The following is a 20,901-nucleotide window of genomic DNA, read 5'->3' as shown; positions in this document are numbered from 1 at the left end:
TTCATGGCATGATGTTATGGGTGGGTCTTTCTAGCTGTTACCTTTTTTGTGCGGGGGGGAGGGGGTGACTGGAGAGAATCTTGGTGGCTTGGTGAAGACAAGGACTTGACAATCAAATAGTTTTTAAATAGAAAATACACTGAGCCTGTATTTTTTTGTGCTTCCTGTTTGAATGGCGATGGAGGTGATGAGTAGATAGAGTTTGAGGCCTTTACTTGCTCAATTTGAATCTCATAGTTGCTGATCCCTTTGTGCTCAAGGTATAATGTAGTATTCAATATACCATCATTGCTTGCCTGATAGAAATGCTTGTTCTGTGCATGAGTGTGCCTCTGGGTGGGTGCGGGAAAGGGTTGTTTTGTTGGGGGGCTTGGCCCTTGGGGTTGAGGCAGGGGTGTCAGGCCGAGTGCATGTTTTTTTTTGGGGGGGATGCTCAAGCTATATTGATTCAAATCGCCTTATTTTGCAGGGGTGATGATGATTACTTACCTGGGAACATACTGGAAATTGAGCTCCAGAACTTCATGACATATTCATATCTAATCTCAAAGCCAGGACCTCGTCTTAACCTTGTAATTGGTCCAAATGGTACAGGGAAAAGCTCACTAGTTTGTGCTATAGCAATCGGCCTTGCTGGAGAGCCTCAGGTTCGTCTTGTGCATTTCCAATTTGTGGCAGTAACAACTAGAAATGCTTGCCATATGGATACTAAGATGGGTCTTCTGTTTTTTTGTATCGTGTTTACTCAGTTACTAGGTCGAGCCTCAAGCATCGGCGATTATGTAAAACGGGGTGAGGAGTCTGGGTGGGTCAAAATCTCCCTTCGTGGGAATACACCAGAACAGATGATTGTCATCACAAGGAAAATAAACAAGCAGAACAAGTCTGAGTGGCTACTTGATGGTATTCCATTTCATATCTATCTGGTCTCTTTTGTTTGATTAGATCATGTGGAAGTGGACTTAGAATAGCATCCAAATGGTCTGATTTGGTTACTGACAGCATGAAGTTAGGGAAGTTAGGTTCTTGTAACTTGTTTAAGGGTCATGTGCCAACTGAGTAAAGTCATTTACCTTTAAAGGTAAATATTTGTTGTAATTTTATGCTTTGAGCCTTTGGGATCATTTTGCTTTCCATTCACAATTAAAAGGTCGATTTTAATTTGTGAAGAAACTTATTATCAAGGGCATCAGGCCTTTTCTTTAGCGTTGATTCCATGGTAAGACCACTTAGCTGTGATTCTTTTTCACAACAAGTACCCATCTCTCTTTTCCATTCATAAAAGGCACGTTAGTTTGACAATGGCTGGGTGTGTCTTTGTGTGTGCATTCCATCTGTAGAGAAGCCAGCTATGGATCTCAGATTGCAAGGTTATGTTTCTTTTCTGTGCATGCAATCTAGCTCACAAGCTTTGAAGTTCTTAATTTAAATGAGTGCATTCTGATTGGATCATTTTATTCAGGTCGCACTGTACCAAAGCGGGACATCTTGGAGGTGGTGCAGCGGTTCAATATCCAAGTCAATAATCTGACACAAGTACGTTTGCATTCTCTCTCTCTCTCTCTCTCTCCCCCCCCCTCCCCCCTCCCCCCACCCAAACCCTGTCCCCCCCTTTCTCCCTTATCTTTTTATATACAACCTCTTTTGTACTTCTTTCCCTTTCTTCTTTCTTTTCAAGTATGCTTTTCCATGTATTCTTTTGGTTTTCAGAAGACATTGTGAGAATGGTGCAGTGCAAAAGCATTCATGAGCATGAGAGAGAGAGAGAGAGAGAGGGAGAGAGAGAGAGAGTCGACACAAACATGAGGCAGTAGCAACTGCATATACAGCAAGGAAATCTCCCAAGTGAGGCGGAGAGAAATGCTCCAAGAGATGATGAACAAGGGAGGAGGGCAGGGCAGGGCCTTATACAGGCTGCCAAGTGGCCAACCTAGGGCTTGCCAAGTGGCCGACCTAAGGCCGGTCTTGTGACCGACCTAGGGTCAGTCAACTGACTAGGCCTGGTTGGTTGACCCCAAGCTAGAGGTCGGTTTGACCCGAATAGGGTTTGAATTTTGGCCCTAAACTGGCCTGGTTAGCCAGCCCTAGAGGCTGAGCCATACAGTCGTGCCAACGGCCTTGGAATAGGCCTCTAGTCATAGGAATACCAAGCCTGAATTGGGCGGGCACACCCACATATCAGTCCTCACTGACTATGAGATGCACATAACTCCAATAGACGTTTGGTTCATCTTGACTGCTAGGACAATATTGTAAATGTAAGAAATCATCTCTTGATTGGTAGGGCAACTGCCACAAGCTCCAATGTTTTCCTTCGCTAAGCCACTATCTAAGAGTAGTCGACTCAAACTTCCATGTGCATGGGGTTAGACATCCAATTCTCTGGAGCTAATGGTTTCATGTTTTGTTCCCTCCCTGATAGAGATTCTTTTCACCTTGTCCATACATACTGCTTCTAAATTGGTCGTAACAATGAACCAACAAGAGCAACATGAAGAAGATGCCACAAGAATAGATCAAGAAGAAAACTATCATCTCTATCCATGTTGCATGGATGATGACAAGTGTCAAGGCCTTCCATGGTAATCTCTTTCTACCCCCACCTACGGCCTCACTACACAAATGAAGGACTATATTGATACGTACGGCAAAGTCCTTGATCTAGTGATCATCGCATCTATCCATTTTTTGTCTCTTGATCATTTTGTTGAGGGACATTCCAGAGCAGTGGCTAACACTCAAAGAACATCATCTTAATATCTGCCACAAGCTATGCTATAGCAACCAATGCACAAGTGACTAAATTAGAATGCTCTTTGCGGACAGCTGCTCTAGTACGGGCTGGCAGATGAGTATCCTGCTTGCTGTCTTTTAATGTATCAAGGAGCCAACATGAGAATTTGACGGAAACAAAGGCATCAAACTGTCAAAGAGATATGGAGCATCAACAATGGGCTGTTTTTGACAGTCCAGCAAAGGCATAGAGGAGGAAAATACATCTCTATTGACAAAACACTTGCTTGTGCGGGGCTGGTAGAGCTTATAGCCCTTGCTCTGTGAGCTATACCCAATAAAAATGCATTTGACAGCTTTATCATTCAACTTTGTGCGTGTTTGAGAAGGCACATGTGCATATGCCAAGCATCCAAAAGCCCTCATGTGAGAAATCTTGGGCTTATGACCTGTGATGGTCTTCAATGGCTTTGTGGGACATCTGTTCAAAATGTAAATTGCACACATAACGGCATCCAACCACAGCCATCTCCATGACTGATCTATTCTTTCTCTCAGCCATGGGATTTTGCTAAGGAGTGTAAGACATAGTGCATTGACGATGTATGCCACATGAGGTAAAAAAAGCAGCAAATTCCTTTGACATATATTCACCCCCCTTTCTGTATTAATGTGAGCAATTTTCAGCCCACCTTAGGCAATAAAATGCCTGAAGCATTCAAAAACTTCAGATTTGGATTTCAAAGCAAAAATCCAAGTATACCTGGTGAAGTCATCAATCAATGTGACAAAATAATAAAATCCCCCAAGAGCTGCAACCCGCATGGGTCCTCAAACATCACTATGAACCAAGTATAGCTTGTGTGAGGCACCAACTCTCCCATCCTTGGGAATGCAGAAGGGTGCATCTTACCAAACAAGCAAGGTTCACAAACATGCTTTGAAGGTATATGCATTTTGGGAAGATCAATAACCATACCATCCTTATGTAGCTTCGTCAAAGCCTCAACGTTGGGGTGTCCAAACCTGTCATGCCACAAATGGGTATCTGCCATGGTAGAAGAAGCAACAGCATAGGCATCTGCAAGTCCAGCATCATCCAAGCATTTGTCATAGGTATCAAGTCTATATAGGCCTCTAGTCAATGTCCCAAGCAACACCATGTTAAAGGCATGTGTAGCATCATAGACCGCACATCGAACACCATCAAAGAGAATCTGATAGCCACAAGTAGCTATGGCTGAAATAAAGATGAGTTCTTGCGAATGCCTGGAACATAAAGCACATTGTCTAGAGTGACTAGACCACTAGAAACAAAAGTAACAGCAACTTGCCCAATGCCTTTTATTGCATATGATGCATTATTGGCACATCTAACTATCCCCTCCTTAGCTCAAGTGAGTTGAATAACTTCCTCCAAGAAGTAATGTGCTTGCTAGCACCACTATCAAAGAACTAGGCATCAGATACATCAGAAATTGTCATGCAAGCATTAAGAACATTAGGATTATACTGACGTGTAACAAGAAAAGCCCAATGCTGGTCTTGTGTAAAGTTTGTTGGCTCATGTTGATCATCTGGACTAGGAGAACATATACTGCAAGACTAGACTCTTTCTTCTTCTTTTGAGATGCAATTCTCTTCCTGCATTCATAAATGTCATGCCTAGGTTTCTTGCAATAGTTGCATCTCTTCTTCTTCTTCTTATCCCCAGAAGAGGAAGCATCATGGGAGTGACCAACATGTGAATGAGGGGGTTTACCAGCTGAAACATTGCCTTTGCCTTTGTTTTTCTTTTTCTCTTTGCCTTTGCTTTTATGCTGGGCAGCAAAGGCTTGATCACTAGTCATAGAAGCATTGCGGTTTGCATGGCTTTGTTCCTCCTGAAGTAAGAGGGCAACTAGTTGGTCAAAGGAATAACCTCAATGTAGTAGCAAACCCCAGATAAGAGTCAGGCAACCCATCAAGGGTATTAGAAACAAGGTGAGAATCAGGCACCACCTCATCAATGTTAGCTAACTGCTCTTTCAAATCCTTCACATTGGTAAGATAGGCATCCATATTACCACCCTCTTCAAGCTTCAAGTCCTTCAACTGCTTGCGGAGATAGGCAACCGTCGCTTGATATAAGGATGCAAGCTGATCCCACGCTTGCTTTGCTGTCTTGCAAGACCGGATATGAGGGATACTGACCTTTTTAACTAAAAGAGCAATCAAGGCATGTGCTTTCGCATCACGACCATCCCACTGAATCTGCTCTTGAGTAGGAGGCAAAGTACCTGTAGTAGAAGATGCAACTGCTCCAAAAGTAGCATCAGACCCATCACCAAATGAGCCTGTAGTACCAGAGGCAGTAGCTGTAGCACCAGAAGCAGCATTACATGCAGGCCTGGGCTCTAATCTCAGCGCTTGAAATAATATTCCACAAGTTCTTGGCAATCGAAAAATGCCCCATCATGTATGCCCACATAGGGTAATTTGTGCCATCAAGCTTGTCCTCAGCACCAAGCATCCCAAACAAATAATCCTGACTGCTAGTCATGGTGCTGAAATTCAAGGCAAAAGCACCAATTGGAAAGGCAAATAAGAGGAGGGAAACCTCTCAAAATCAAGTGTCAAAATTTTGCTCAAGCTTCAAAGCTTTTCACTACAAAAGACTCTGCTGTCTCAAGGTGTACCTGCTGCAACAATTCCCCAAAAGGCAACACGAGGCCTTTCCAAAATGCAATGAAGCAAATAAAGGGCTCTTTTGCAGAAATTGGAAAGAACCAATGCAACAAAGGTTTACCCAATGATCTAGCCCGTACAACAGGGAAAAGGCTCCAAATGCGAGCAGAGGGATTAACCCTTGAAGGAGAGGTGAAAATGATAGCAAATGGCAGTGAGAGATGCCGAGAGAGGGCGGAAATGAGAGTTACGGCAAAAGAAAGTGCTCCCACAAGGAGGAGAGTGATCCAATGGAGGGAAACTCGCAGCCCGAGGCAAAGGGAAGCCAAATGAAGAGGAATGGGCTCAAGGAGGGACCTCCAGATTACTGCAGTAAGCTCCAAATGTCTCCTAGCACCGGCATGCAGCATGAGAAAGCATAGAACGCCTCCGAAACATTGGCACAAACCTCGAGGCAGTTGTACAGCACTAAATCCATGCGCAGTAGGTCTGAACAGCAAGAAAATGACCGTACAGCTATTTGTACTATTCCATACCAGTATTAAATGCTGTTTTGCAGGTCTTTACAGCCTCTGAAATGCATTAATTGCATCGAGGGATTTTTTTGGATACAAATCCCACCTCTGTTTCTTCTTCCACACACACGCTCACATATGACAACTTCTTGCTTGTTTGTGCACATAGTGATTGTTGCTTGTGTGTGCACTTGGTGCTTCTTGCTTTCCATGCACTCAATGGTTGTCACTCATCTGTAGACTCAATGGTTCTTGTTTGTCTATGCACAAGGTGCTTCTTGCTTGTTTGTGCACACTTGCCCAGCCCCCCCCCCCACCAACACACACACACACACACACACACACACACACAGGTTGTCACTCATATGTAGACTCGGTGGTTCCCGTTTGTTTATGCAAAAGGTGTTTCTTGCCTGTGCACTCTTACACACACACACACACACACACACACACACACACACACACAGAGATTCATTTGGTTGATGTATTGGGTTCTCATTTGCTCCATTAATGCCCTTTTGATTTTCTTCATGATACCCACATACCAAATACAACTTATATTATAAAAGAGTTTCAACTTGTATTATTGCAACATATGTATTGCATGCATGTTGATAGATGAGCTTATACTTGTGGATACATGTTTATTACAAAAGATCGCAACTTATTAATGGCATTCTTGATCCACATGCAATGTAGTGATATATCTATTAACATGTGTGAGTTCCAATATACAAAAGAAAAGGAAGATACAATTACTTGCAATATTTTTTGCCAATTATGTGACTTTAAAACACTCAATTAGTAAAGCATCCTTCAAGGAATGGATTGGACTTTCATGCTACTAATCACATTTTTGACATACTTGCCCTAGGTTTTGTAAAGACTTGCCACCCTTTGATAGCTTGCCTTGTCATTTTACCATTGTTGGATACATGCTCCTCGTGCCACCACCTTCCAAGTCATCTGGTTACTTTCAATCATCTCCATTGCTAGTGAAATGATTTCATAGACCTTTGACCACATTTTCATATGTGCATTGGATCAAAATATACATTACACTTAAATACTTTCCCCACATTGAAGAGATCTCCTCTTTAATAGACCTTGCAAAAATGTTCATCTTGAATAATTGAAATGTGAAAAGAAAACATGTGTTACTGATGTTGCAAATACTTATATGCTTGAAAATCGTCATATTTATGTTATCTAAAATAACTCATGTGTATTTTGATCCCCAAGGATGTTAACTGATTTGGTTAACAATACGTCCTTTGGCAAATATATGCAAAAAGACTCATCATATCTCATGATTTAAGAAAAAGACATAAATTTCATTGATTAGATGAGCCATGTAACTTATCCCCTTCACTAGGACTAGCAAGGAATAGAGCCATTGGGTCACATTGGCCTAAAAGAGTGATAAAGAAACTAGTGGAGGATTAGGGTTTGGACAATGGTGATGTATAAAAGCCAAATTTTTGGCTTTGGAGCTCATTATGCATTGTGGGGAATACATGCTCTCTTGCTTCCAAGCTTTGGTGCCTTGTGTCTACTCCCCCTTTGTTGTTGCCATGCCTATGTTCCCTCCCTCTTCACCATGCTCACGCTCTCCCCTCTCCTTCACACTCCCTCTCTTCTCCTCCTTCCCCTTCTTCTTTTCTCATTGAGAAACATTGCGGATGCAATTATGGAGCTATGGAGTGACATCTTAGATTGGAGAGGTGTGGATCGACTTCTAAGTGGCAGTTGTGTGAGGAAGGAGTAGCTTCACTGGGTCTATCTTGAGGTCTCCGAACGACAATTGAGACCCCGAGAGGGGAGCTTAACATTTTTGCGCCATTGCCAAGGACTAAAGTTAAGCTTTGTCTACCCTCTTCTTCTCTCGTAATCTACCCATATCTGCTTAACGGGTGAGCTGCTAGTGGAGTTGCAGGGCCTATGGAGCCGAAAAAAGTGGTTGGTATTTGTGTTTTTGAGTGAAAGAGTAGAGTTAGAGTGTTGTTGTAGGTATATTAGAATATTGTTGTAGGTATATTAGAGTTAGAGTATTGTTGTAGGTATATTAGAATATTGCTAAGCTAGTTGTGGTGGCTAAAGAGCAAGGAGCATGACGGAACGCTATAGTGAAGTCATTCTCAAAGTTCTATCCAGAAACCAACTACCGAAGAAAACACAAAATTTTTAAAACTTACCACAATTCATCTTTTTTCGTGTTTCTTTCTCCTTCTCCCCTCTATGTACATGTCTTGATAGATTTCATAGGGTTAGTAGATCAGGCGTATAATGCAGGCTTGCTCTTGGGTGTATCGGGCTTGCTCCTGGGTGTAATGTGTCAGCTCTGCCTAACGGGCCCGGATGCTGTGTATCTCAGCCAATAGGGAGTCCCAAGCATCTGGTGGGAGCCTAAGATGTCCTGGTCCAGGTGGGAACTGGATCTCAAGAGGGGTTGGAATGAAGGTGGGTTGCTGAGGTTGTACTGAGAGTGGGGACATCATGATCTGGGCGGGGGAGTGGTATGTAGGAGTAGCGAGGCCGGACGAGGTGATGAAGGGTGGCTGACTGAGAGGTAGAGGTGATACGAGGGGAAAGTACTGTGGAGTCGTGGCCGGTGGGCCCAGTGGTGAGGCTACTGGAGAGGAGACCTGTGATGATGATGCAGGAGAGGTGGAGGAGAGAGGTGGCATAGATGATGAGGTTGAGGATGTGGTGAGCGGCATGAGCTTTGGGTGGGCTCCTTTCTTCTAGGTCGCGGCGCTGTCTACTGTCAAACGAGTTGCTGCGTTTGTTGAAGTCCTCCAAATTGAGTTGTTTTGTGTTTTTGCCTTGTCACTGTTCCCCTTCCCCATCTCCGCGGGTATGCAAATTTGGACCGAAGGGTCTCCCGCCTAGTCTCCTATCCTCATCCCCCTATTCCCTTCATTATGGGGGACGCAGCAGCGGGCAAAGAAGGGATTGCAGTAGGTCGGAGCTATAGGAGAACCCCCGCTCGCAGCCCTAACCTTTTATTAAAAAAAAAAAGAAAAGAAAAAGAGAGAGAGAGAGGGGGGGGGGTGAGCGAGGGGGTAGCGGGGGGGAGGGGTAGCGGAGGGGGTAGCAGAGGTGTAGCTGGGAGTGGGGGGGGGAGGGGTAGCGGGGAGGTAGCGGAGGGGGTAGCGAGGGGGTACGGAGGGGTAGCAGAGGGGGTAGCGAGGGGTAGCAAAGAGAGCAGGGGGTAGCATAGGGAGTAGCAAGGGGTAGAGGAGGGGGTAGTGGAGGGGGTAGCAGAGAGAGCAGGGGGTAGCGGGAGAGAGAGAGCAGGGGGGTAGCGGATGGGGTAGCAGAGGGGTAGCGGGGGGTAGATGGGTTGAGCGTGCACAAAGTCTTCGGAAGACTAAAAGGGGTCTATAAGACTAAAAGAAGAAGATACAATGAACTGATGGGTGGAGTCAATAAACGGGCATCAACACCTAAGATGCATACAAAATAAAAAATCCATAATCTTGCCCATAAGTGCGTCGGTACATAAAAAAGGAAAAAGATTCTCCGAGTGGAATCCGGCGATAGTGTCAACCCTAGGAGTGGGGGTCGATGTGTGAGGATGCTGTGAGGGAAAAAATCTTGTGATAGGGCGTTTGTGGTTGTCGGCATGTAAAACCCGTTGAAGTCTCTTGGGCATAGCCCTATGGCGAACAAGTGCCACAGTCACTCTTGTGGTTGCTTAGTAAAAGTCTTCGGAAGACCAAAAGTGTCTATGAGACTAAGTGAAATTGATAGCTGAGGTGTGGTGCCACTAAGCGAGCATCAATACTCATGACGAATACAAAAGAAAACCCATAATCCTGATCATACCGGCATTGATATATAGAGAGAAAACTCTTTGAGTTCATACAGTGGGAGCTGAGGTGGGCATCAACCCCAAGAGGGGTGGTCGATGTAAGGCTGGTGTGATGGCATAAAGCCTGTGATAGAGTGTTGGGGATTGTCGACACGTGTAGTCCGCTGTGGTCTCCTGATTGTAGCCTTGCGGTGAACCAGTGCCAGCGCCACATTTGTGGGTTATGCCTTTGGTCTGATGAGAATGGACGGAACTTCCCCTAATGTGATTTGTGCCTCAGTACGTTGACGAGTCTGACGTGTCGTTGAGTTTGGCTCATGTCCTCGCAATTGTCGCCTCTGTGGGTCCTACTGGTCAATGCTGTCTGGCGGGAAAAACTTTTTGATCATGCTCTGAGTGGAGTCTAGCTGTGTGTCTTGATCTCCCCTACGTACCCTGAGCAACCGCTCCCCGAGTTGGACGGCCTCATGGATGAAGGTGGCTAAGTATCTTTGGTCTGGGTAGGATTTAGGACAGGAAATTGGGCAGGGATCTGAAACCATCTCTGAAAAGGCATTGTGTATCCTTGTGGGTCGATGAAGCTACTAAAATCCGTAGGCAGTGGTCTTTGGAGAAGCTAAGCATCAGAGGGAGCTCACGAGGTGCCAACTAGGTCTTGAATGTGTGTAGCTATAGGAGATCCTCTTGGATGACCTGGTTCACCTTGTGATATGTGAGTGGGATAGAGGGAGCCTCAGTGCTATACGTGAAGGAAGGTAGCCTATCTGTGGAGCCCCAAGCTCTCAAACCATCTACATGTATGTGCATACCAATCCGTGCATTGAAGTCTCCTAGTAGGAGGATGTCTCCTTGCCTAGAGAACTCCGTGATGTCATCATGGATCGTCTCATATGGACTGTGTCCCTCTACAGTGACCTCTCGTGCATAGGAAGACGTGTCTGAAGGAAAATAGCATATCGCCATAAAGATAGGTTGGGCATCCTGGAGCTGAACTTGTATCCACATGTGACGTGCATGCTCCTCTCGCTGAACCACATATATGAATGGCCTTAGGTGTGATTTGAAGAGCAGAGCTACCCCCCAGAGCCTTGCACTCCGCTATCTCTCCTCAGCTCGCTCATATGAGCTGACTCCCATGTATATCCTGTCACCGTGGGCTGGGCTCTTGTGCGTCTTAGTGTAAAAGATCATATCCCTATCATTGTATGTTTCCAGGAAGCCTTTAGGATCGGACCATGATGTGCCATTACAATTCCACACTTCTATTTTCAGTCTAGTGTGTGTACTCATTCCATGGGCTCGACACCGTCATAATTCCTTGTGGGCCTATGAGACAAAGTCCTCGTGGGCCTATGAGACATGTACATTAAAAAAAAAGAAACTCATACAAGCCTCTGTGAGTTGAAGCAAAGGGTGCGCCAAGGCCCTTGCTAAGTCCTGTGCTAAAACTAACTCAAAAACTTAGAAAATTGAAAATTGAAAAACTTAAAATTCAAAACCTGGTGCCATGGTGGCTCTTTGGTGGGCTGCGAAGATATCCCGGATCTGCATCTATCGAGTTGTCTCTCACTGTGGCGGAGGACATGGTCTCTCTATCCGATGGTCTATGTCACGAGTGACGCCTCATCTTTGGCGGTCTCCTCTAAGGAGAGCAGAGATGGAGTAGACCTCGATCATGGGTGCTCTGGTCACTCTTCGTGTCGTGTGGTGTCTCCATGTCCTTTGCTCGGCATCATCGCGTTGTCTCTCCCTGCTAGTCCACAATACCGTCATGTCTGCTAGCTCTTCCTCCTCCACCTCCCTTTGTCTTGGATGCATAGAATTCCGTGACGTGTCGTTGTAATGAGTCTACCTCAGTCTCCTACGGTGTGGCCCCTTGTTGCTGCTCTCCGATTTGTCGCAGTAGTGTGTCTCTGTGTTCTCGCATCTCAATCAAATAGAGCCCAATGCAAACCTGGTCATGGAAGTGGATCAACCATGAGAGTGGACCAAAGCTGTGCCCCTCCTAAAAGAGGCAATGGTATCGTCCTCGGATCTCATAGTAGGTTGGGCTGACACATAAGAAATGCTCCTTTGTCTCGACCTCCCCCAACATGCATAACCTGTAGATCCTCTGCTCTCTGGGTATGCTTGCAACTCTTTGTGCCTCAATCCTCAATGGGATGAGACCCACATCTGTCCAATGGCAATCCTTAGTGCATGTGAGACTCCTCTTTCCTCCAGGGATTGGGTCTGATGATGAGTCCATCCTCTCTTTTGCTGAGAGATCAATCTCCCACAAAGGTGCTACATACATGATAGTCGGCCTCACTTGGGTGTCGAAAGGCCAGCCCTGTGCCCGCGGATCCTAGAGAGGCAGTGCTTTTAGGCGCACTTTCTGGAAAGTGCACCTCTTGAAAGAGACAATGGTACCGTTGTCAGATCTCATAGTAGACGGGGCAAGTACATAGGAAGTGCCTTTCTGTCTCCACTCTGCTAGTGTGCATAACTTGTAGATCCGTTGCTCTCTAGGTGTGCTTGTGGCTCTCGCTACCTCGAATCCTCAGCTGATGGGACGAAATCCGCATTTGTGATGGAAATCCTCAATGCGTGTGAGACCCATCTGTCGTCTAGTCGGGTTAAAGCTCCTTGTCCTTGTGAATCGTGCCTTGGCTGCATGGGTGGCCGTGAAAACTGGTGTTGGGAAAATTGCCCCCAGATATGTGTAAGTCTGCACTATCCATCTAAGTGAAGCTATGACGGCGGAGTACTGTAGGTGTGGTGTTGAAGATCATAACCTTGGTCTTCCCAAGGGTATTCTCTCTTTGCAAAACACCTCTACACTCTTGCCATAGGAGTGTGAGATCATCATCTAACAAAATCTTTGGCCTTTCAATGCTGTCCTCATGCTCATGAGGTGGATCTATCTGTGGCTGTCCATAGTTTCACTACCAGGGGCCTCGTCGATGCATCTGCCTTACCCACTCTCCAAGCTGCTTCACAATTAAGATTGACCCCCATCTTGGCAAATAAGGCTCTGGCATCTGCCATGAGAGTGTGATCAACTGTTAGACCTCTAACTGGCACATCCAATGCCTTGCTGCTCCGCCTCTTTTCTTCCTCCAATGTTTCAGATATGTGCAGCTACTATGCCCTTTTTTAACCATTTCTTTTCATGCAAGAATATCTACATTCCCTTTTGTGATTTGCTTTGTGAATTCATCATGTTTACCTTGCATGGTTGCTTGTAGATCTGCCATTTCTTTCCTGAGCTTCTCGTTCTCAGATTTCAGTTCGTCAATGATCTTGCATGTCCCCTTCCATTGTCGCCTTAGTGTCCTTGAGTTGCTGTATATCAGTAGACATAACTTGCATTTTATCTTTGAGGCAAATTCTCATGCTAGTTTCTCCTTTTGCCATTTTCTTATCTTTTGGTCTTCTCTTCCCTCCATTCTTCTTGCATCTTTCCTCTGTGTCTCTTCACTTCAGGCAACACTTTGTCTACATGTAATTTTTCAGCATTTGTAGCTTCCAGATTTTCTATTATTTCAATCAAGACAAAACAGATTTTGTTAAGGTGGGTGATGACATAGCACTCTCCAGAGCTTGCTTTCTATACATCCCCATGTAGGCATTTTGCAAAATAAATCGGGACCTTGACAGTTGAAAGCCCCTTTTTTGTTCAGAACATATCAAGCATCTTAAAGCACCTTAAGCTTCTCACATGTTTGGCAATTTCTTGATGCGCTCTGATGGTTCCTTAGGCAGCAGCAGGGCCTTTTTGATTTTCTTGATATGTTCAGGCATATTCGCAGGTTCTTGCTGATCTTGCAGGTGTTTGCAGTCTGCAGCAGCAGGTCCATGGCCTGAAGTGGGTTCTAGAGGGTTCCCCGTGGTTTGGCACAGGTCTTGAAGGGCTTGAAACAGGTCCTAGATGCTGTGCAGTAGGCTAGAACAGGCTCTGAGGTGGTTGCGGGACAGCCTCTTTGTGCTTGGAGTGGTCACGGTTGCTTTTGGGTGGCCTTGGAGTGGTTGCGACTTCTCATTAGAGCCCGTGGCCCCAAGAATTGGCGTGGCAGGCACCCCACAGACAAGCGGGAGCTCCTACTGCAGGCGGTCTACCTCAGCCTCCTGCGGCGCAATCACCTCCTGCTGGTGTCTAACTGTGAGAGTGGACCAAAGCCGTGCCCCTTTTGAAAGAGGCAATGGTATCGTCCCCGGACCTCATAGTAGGCACACAATTGTCCCCGGACCTCATAGTAGGCACACAAGTGCTCCTCTGTCTCGACTTCCCCCAGCGTGCATAACCTACAGATCTCTCCTTGCCTCAATCCTCAATTGATGGGATGAGGCCTGCATCTGCCCAGTGGCAATCCTCAATGTGTGTGAGACTCCTTTGTCCTCTTTGTAAGGGCATCTGATGATGAGTCCATCCTTTGATGCTCTCAAGAAGTGTTGTGATAGAGAGAGATGTATTTCTTGCTGAGTGCTATGCTAAGCTAAGAAGCTCAAAAGCTCAAACTCAAGACTCAAGACTCAAGACTCAAAACTAGCTCTCAAAATACAAAACTAGGTGCCATTGTGGCTCTCGGGTGAGTTGCGAAGATATCTTGTATTTGTGTCTCTTGAGTTGTCTCTCCCTGTAGTGGCCTCCGTGATCTTTGCATCCGGTGGGCCATATTAAGTATGACACCTCGGCTTTGTCGGTCCCATCTAAGAAGAGCTGAGATAGGCTGGACCTCCATTGTGCATGCTTTGGTTAACATCTGTATCGTATGTGGTTTTTGCATCTCTGGCTCATCTTTTCCCATTGATCCACTTTGCCCTCATGTCGGCTGCTTCTCCTTCTCCACCCCACACTGTCCTGGAGCTGACTCAAATGCGTAGAAGTCTATGACATGCCCTTGTGCTTGGTCTACCACAGTCTCCTACAGCCCTATAATCTCCTGTTGCTACCTGATTAGCTTTGATTTAAAATAGTGAAATCTGATTGTATATGTAGTATTCAACACTGTCTTCTAACCTTCTATTTTTGTGTTTTCTTCATGAGGTGGGTGAGTAATACTCTCTTTTGGGAGTATGTGCTGTATGAAGATGACAACTGTTGAGAGGAAAGAGTGGTCATAATTTATACATGTAATTTGCAGTTTTTACCTCAAGACAGAGTCTGTGAATTCGCAAAGATGACCCCGATCCAATTATTGGAAGAGACAGAGAAAGCTGTTGGAGATCCAGAACTCTCAGAGCAACATCACGTCTTGATTGACAAGACTGAGGAATTGCGACGGTTGGAAGTGGTAATTCTTTGAGAACTTTTCCATTTGTATTTGTTCGATAATATATACAGTTTTTGGGAGATACGATTGTTGAACTCACTCAAGTTCTGTGAAAGTCTCACTTTCTTTTACCATACTTAGACTGTCAAACAACATGAAATCACTTTGAATGAGTTGAAAGCACTCAATGCTGAACGAGAGAGAGACGTTGAGCGTGTTCGGCAGCGAAATCAATTACTCATGCAGGTTGCTGCTTCTCTCTAAGCCTTATCATGTGAGAGGTCTTCCCATGAGGTGCTTGGCCTTGTCTTTATAATTAAAATTGTTATTTTCTGTTTGAACTGTATCCAGGCTGAGGCAATGAAGAAAAAGCTGCCATGGTTAATATTTGACTCCAAAAAGAAAAATCTTTTGGAAGTGAAGGAGAGGGAGAAGCAGACCAAGCAAATATTACAATCATTGGCAAAGAAGATTTTTGAGCTACGGGCACCGATTGAGTAAGATGTTGATCAATGATAGATAGTCATGATGCCTTATTACCTTATTTCTTTCTATTGCTCCCTTCCAAAAGAGTTTTAGATGAGCTAATTTGCTTGCAGTGAGAAGAGGAAGTTGAAGGAAAATCAGGAAGCAACATGCAAAAGGCTTCTGATTGGGAAGAATAAGGTTGATGCAAAGAGACGTCAAATAGCAGACAAAGAGAATCAGATGGTGGGCTCTGAGTGATGCCTTTCTTGCTTCTGATTTTAAACACTTTTGGAAAATGACATTTGCAAAGAGAGACTGGATGTGATGTGCTTGCTTGCCAAAGCCGAAGTCAATCTCATTATTGCAGTCATGGAACAGAGCGTGCAAGTAAAGTCAAAATTAGGGGAGATTGGAGAACTTCACACCCGTGAAATACATCGACAAGATCGGATTGAAAAAGCGCGTCAAGAGCTTCAAAGTGCAGAGAGAGATCTTTTGAGTTTACCTGCATTTGAGCCTCCTAGAGCAGAAGTTGTATGTATTGCATTACAGTTCATAGCTGCTTGTGTTTCTCTTCATCAAAACATGCATGCTGTTTGACCATCTACGAGCCTGACTTTTTCCATTAAACCAGGAAACTTTAGGTGCACAGATTAGTGAGCTGGAACTTTTAGCCGATGAAAAGAAAAGGCAAAAACAGGAAACAGAAAGCTTGCAAGCTCAGAAAAGGCGAACTCTGGAATATTGCTCACGAAGGTGCTGTTTCTTGGCAAATGACTTGTTTTCTTTACAGCTGCAGCCTTCTCTCTGTTGCGCAAAGAATATTTTCAAGCAGTCTTGAAATAATTGTCTTCTGTTCAGTCTCAAGGATGCTCAAATTTTGAACCTTCGTCACTTTGCAAGTAAAACAGCAGCTGAACTGTGGAAGCAGGCTTCAAGATATTGAAAGTGTTGGCTCTCGTCGACTTCAAGCATTGAAGGACTCTGGGGCAAGGCGCATATTTGAAGCATTTCAATGGGTACAGGATCATAGGCATGAGTGTAAGATGGAAGTGTATGGGCCTGTTCTTTTGGAGGTATTTTATCAAACTTTCGCCCATGTTTGATTGGACACATGGAACGTCATCCCACACAGGCCTTTCTCACATGCTGTAGTGCCAGGTAAACATTCCAAATAAAGGATACGCATCCTATCTGGAAGGTCATGTTCCAGGATGGATTTGGAAGGTATGCTTTCAGTCTTCTGGTCAGAGTGGTTGGATAGTTTCAGCTTTCCTCAAATTCCACCTTCACCTTGCCTGTCTGTTTGGCTTGCTTTTGTTGTCCTTGTTGCAGGCATTTATAACTCAACATCCTAGCGATCGAGATTTTTTGGCTTATAACTTAAAACAGTATGGAGTTCCCGTGAACAATTTTACGGGAGACATTGAGAACTCAAGGGCTCCCCCTCTGACACCTGAGGTAAGATAGAAATACGTTGGGTGCTAATTTCTTATAGTAGTCTAGATACACAATCAGAAACCTGCTGGACCTTTTTGTGCCCTCTCTTGTATTGAACTTTTGGAGTTTGGGTGATGTCGAACAGATGCAAACATTGGACATTCAAACCAAGTTGATTGATGTGTTCACTGCACCACCTGTTGTCAAGGAGGTTTTGAGAACTCAAGCGATGCTTGATCATTCTGTAAGTTTTCTGGGTCTTTGAAAAACTGTAGCCGAACAAAGTGGTCCCAGAGAAAACATGCATCAGAGAGATTCAGAATCTTTCAAAACTCAAATGCCAACTTATGCTTGGGTATTGATAAAATATAAACACAACTCTGTTGACCAACTCCCTGCCTTCAAGTTTTTCTTTGTGTCCTTTTCTAAAGACTTTGCGTGTGCATGCTTGCGCATGTTTGGTCTTACCTTTGTCTAAAAAGAACATTTTCGATTTGTGAGAATGGATGTATTCTAGTCTTATGAAGCTATGTATTAAAGAGCTTCTTTCTTTGACAGTTTGTTGGCACATCGAAGACCAATCTTGAGGCAGATAGAGCATACCGTTTAGGTGTAATGGATCTTTGGACGCCTGAAAATCATTATCGCTGGCAACACTCGAGGTATGGGGGCCACCTTTCTGCAAGTGTTACATCAGTCAGACCAGCACGGCTTTTCACTCATAGTAAGTACGATAAATTGTGCTTTTGTTAGAGGCTTTTGATCAATGCAATGCTTCATTAGAAAGTTTTATGAGTTTCGGTTTTTTTTGCTTCAGGGGTTTATACTGTGATAATTGTACACAGGTGTTGATGTAAGAGAACAAAATGAACTTCAGCACAAAAAGATGGAGGCCGAGGGTGCTTTAGCCAGCATCGACAATGAAATTAAAAATCTTGCCACCGAGCAACGACAGCTTGAGGAAGAAGCAGCAAAGTTGCATAGGCAGAGGGTCAGTTAGCAGAGCTATTTCTTCTCGTGTCCTTGTTGACTTTTACATAGTACAGCATTAAGCTGGTGCTTAACAAAAGGTTCTGAGAGTTTTGGATGTTGCGCTGAGATCGGAGAGTATTTTGCCAAATGCTTTCTGATATACTTAGAAGAGACTTTGCAGATTTTCGCCTTTACAGTTTTTGTTCTTTTTTTTCAAGAGAGAGACATACATTAAGTATGAAAAAACCCCCAAGAGCAGAGTGCTCAATGCAAAAGTACACCATGCATAGCACGAGAAAAACCAGGAAAGGGTCAAGGCTACTCAACAAAAAAGCCTGGTAAAAATCCAGGGCTGAGGCTGAAAGTACAACCTCAAACCTGTATTGGCCTTTGAGAGGAAGGGACAGCCTCTCTGTTCCTCAAGAGAAAAGAGTCCTCCTAACAGAAGAAGCTCTGCATTCTCGACCAAATGACCATTAAAGTGTGTATGGTGTCTGCTCAAATACTGGCCATGGTATGAGAAGGGTGGACTTCAGAACAATCAAGCCTTTGTGCATCCATTGTTGGGTGTTGATGACGTCAGTGGGGATGTCATAGTAGCTAGTTCTTGCTGTGCATGATGGAGTTTATGGTTCTCAAGCTTATGAGTGACTATCATGAGATTGAAACTGCACTATGTGTTGTGTTTTTAGAGGATGAGTTTGGGCATGTTCCTGGATTCATCTAGATATATGCTTCTACCGTATTATCATACATGCAAATTTCACCTTGTGAAGTTTTCGTCCATGTTGCAGCATGTTGATATTGCGATAAATTCTTTCTATCTTAAGGGATGCGTTGCCCTATCCGCTAGATGGCTTGGATGTTCATTGGGGAGAGACTAAAATGAAATTGTTTAGTCTTCACAAGCAGTTGAAGCTTAAATGAAGAGAATGTTGACTACTTTTTGATTATCCTTCTCCTTTAGTGCTAGTCTTTGTCACGGCTGAGTTTTCCTTCACGTCCAGAGTTCCTACAGAAACTCAGTACGAAGACCTTTGTATAAATGGATGCTCTAGTATGTGTGGGTGTGTGGATTTGTATGCGTGAGAGCATATGTTTATACTATGGTCTCCACCCATTGTTGGTCGTTGATGAATCATGACGTCCTTGGGGATGTCATTGTAGCTAGTTCTTGCTATGCGTAATGGAGCTTATGGTTTTCAACCTTCTTGTTACTATCATGCATTGTGTGTTATGTTTTTAGAGGATGAGTTTGGGCATGTTTTTGGATTCATCTAGATATAAGCCTTTGTGCATCTGGATCTCCGAATGTACCAGGTTGAAGTGCTCAATATGATCTCCCAACATGTGTCCGCAAAGGCATGTTCAGGTTTATAAAAGGAGAGGAGGGAACTACATCCAGAGAGCGTAACTCAACCAAATGACGTTGAAGCAAAAACCCCCAAGAAGGGCTATGCATCTCATAAAACACTTGAGGCCCCAACAGAGAGAGCCAAGCCAGTTAGCCCCAGGTGATGAATAAAGGGGAGCGACCAAATGGCACGGGTAGATCTATGCACAAGACATAACCTTCCAAAACTGAATCACCCTCTATGGCTGCCTAACAAACCGAGGATGACTAGCGAAAATTCCCTTTAGTCTACAACTATCGGGTATCTCTACACTTTCATCATAAAACCTTAGAGAATGCCCATCTCAAGACTGTGTTCAATCAAGAACATCTTGATAAATCCATGAGAATCATTTCGACCTAGAACTCAATGACAAGAATCCTGTAGTATGAGCTTCATCCTCAGAATTGAAAAACATTTGACAAAGCACGTTTGTGGAAGCTACACCTAGATCTATACATTCAAGCTGTCTAGCCAAGCATCATATGCTCAGCATCAAGACTAATCAATCAACTAATTAACCTGGTGTTAAATGTATACAATGTTCCACCTCTATTCGATAAATCCTCTTTGTTGCCTAACAGACTCTGAGGACAATCATCATGGGTAAGAACTCAAATCTGTTAATCATGACTATTTGAAGTATCCAAAAAGGTGAAGTTTTTCTCAGCCATTCATTACCGTGTCAAGGTATAGTAATGCATACCAAAATCCAATGTTACTAGGATAATGTTAAATCAATAGGACACCATAGTCAATACCTTTCTACACAGTTCCGGATGACTTTCACAACAAAGGCTCCACGTCAGAGGCTAGAGCTCATACCTCACGATCAAGGCATTTAGCAATCTTGAGTTTTGGATAACTCTCCTATCCATGTTGGGTGTTGGAAGCAATGGAAGCTCAAAAATGGAAGCACAATGGAGAAAAATGAGATGCTGTAATAGATTGCTGCAAAATTAAAGGGTGGAGGCTCAAGGGAGAGCCAACATAACAAAACCCTAGGGCTAACTGCCCTAACTGGACTAAGTGTCCTAACTGACCTAGATGGTACATAAACTAACTGTACCAATAGTCCTCACTGACTATAACTAGGCCTACAAGGCTCATACCAAGGTATAAGTGGCATCTATGGATAGCCTACAAACCCCACTCCATGGTATGGGCTGAAGTATCTTGGACATGGCTCAGGATACCTAAATATCTATTGTCATGGTTGCACATGTTCGTCCTGTAGGATATAGCAACCTATGACTGTACAGAGTACAACAGATTAAGTTACAAAAGGTACTAAGTTTAAAGCTTGCCGAAAAGCCTCAAACTTATGTCGAGGTAGAGCCTTCGTAAAAAGATCTGCCAAGTTGTCTTCAATGGGAACATAAGACAACTCAATATCACTTGTTGATAATCACTCTTTGACATAATGATAGTGAACCTCAATATGCTTTGTGCGAGCATGGAAAGCTGGATTCTGTGCGATAGCGAAAGCACTCTGACTATCAGTGAAGATGACGGTAGGAGCAGTTTGACATGCACAAAGATCTGCAAGTAGCTTCCGAAGCCAAACACACTCCATTGTAGCTGTAAAAGCCGCTCTGTACTCAGCTTCACAGCTAGAAGTAGCAACTGTACTCTGCTTC

General features: G+C 44.2%; 1 protein-coding gene across 1 annotated transcript in view; it reads left to right on the top strand.

The window, feature by feature from the left end:
* Window positions 1-20,901, top strand: part of SMC5 (structural maintenance of chromosomes 5) — a 92,492-nt gene that overhangs the window by 8,571 nt on the left and 63,020 nt on the right. The window contains exons 2-16 of the mRNA XM_087397491.1: window positions 470-647; window positions 750-903; window positions 1,463-1,536; window positions 14,859-15,008; window positions 15,129-15,233; window positions 15,339-15,484; window positions 15,587-15,698; window positions 15,834-15,989; window positions 16,090-16,211; window positions 16,387-16,531; window positions 16,617-16,682; window positions 16,791-16,916; window positions 17,041-17,139; window positions 17,454-17,619; window positions 17,741-17,886. Of these exons, the coding sequence (XP_087253617.1) occupies window positions 470-647; window positions 750-903; window positions 1,463-1,536; window positions 14,859-15,008; window positions 15,129-15,233; window positions 15,339-15,484; window positions 15,587-15,698; window positions 15,834-15,989; window positions 16,090-16,211; window positions 16,387-16,531; window positions 16,617-16,682; window positions 16,791-16,916; window positions 17,041-17,139; window positions 17,454-17,619; window positions 17,741-17,886 (1,945 nt within the window). The remainder of the gene's footprint in view (window positions 1-469; window positions 648-749; window positions 904-1,462; window positions 1,537-14,858; window positions 15,009-15,128; window positions 15,234-15,338; window positions 15,485-15,586; window positions 15,699-15,833; window positions 15,990-16,089; window positions 16,212-16,386; window positions 16,532-16,616; window positions 16,683-16,790; window positions 16,917-17,040; window positions 17,140-17,453; window positions 17,620-17,740; window positions 17,887-20,901) is intronic.

Source organism: Dipteris shenzhenensis, chromosome 26 (genome assembly GCF_047967505.1).
Source record: "Dipteris shenzhenensis isolate YYH24624 ecotype China chromosome 26, Dip_SZ_1.0, whole genome shotgun sequence".
Taxonomy (NCBI): domain Eukaryota; kingdom Viridiplantae; phylum Streptophyta; class Polypodiopsida; order Gleicheniales; family Dipteridaceae; genus Dipteris; species Dipteris shenzhenensis.
Note: the sequence above shows the minus strand (reverse complement) of the source record. Positions and strands in the feature narration are given on the sequence as shown.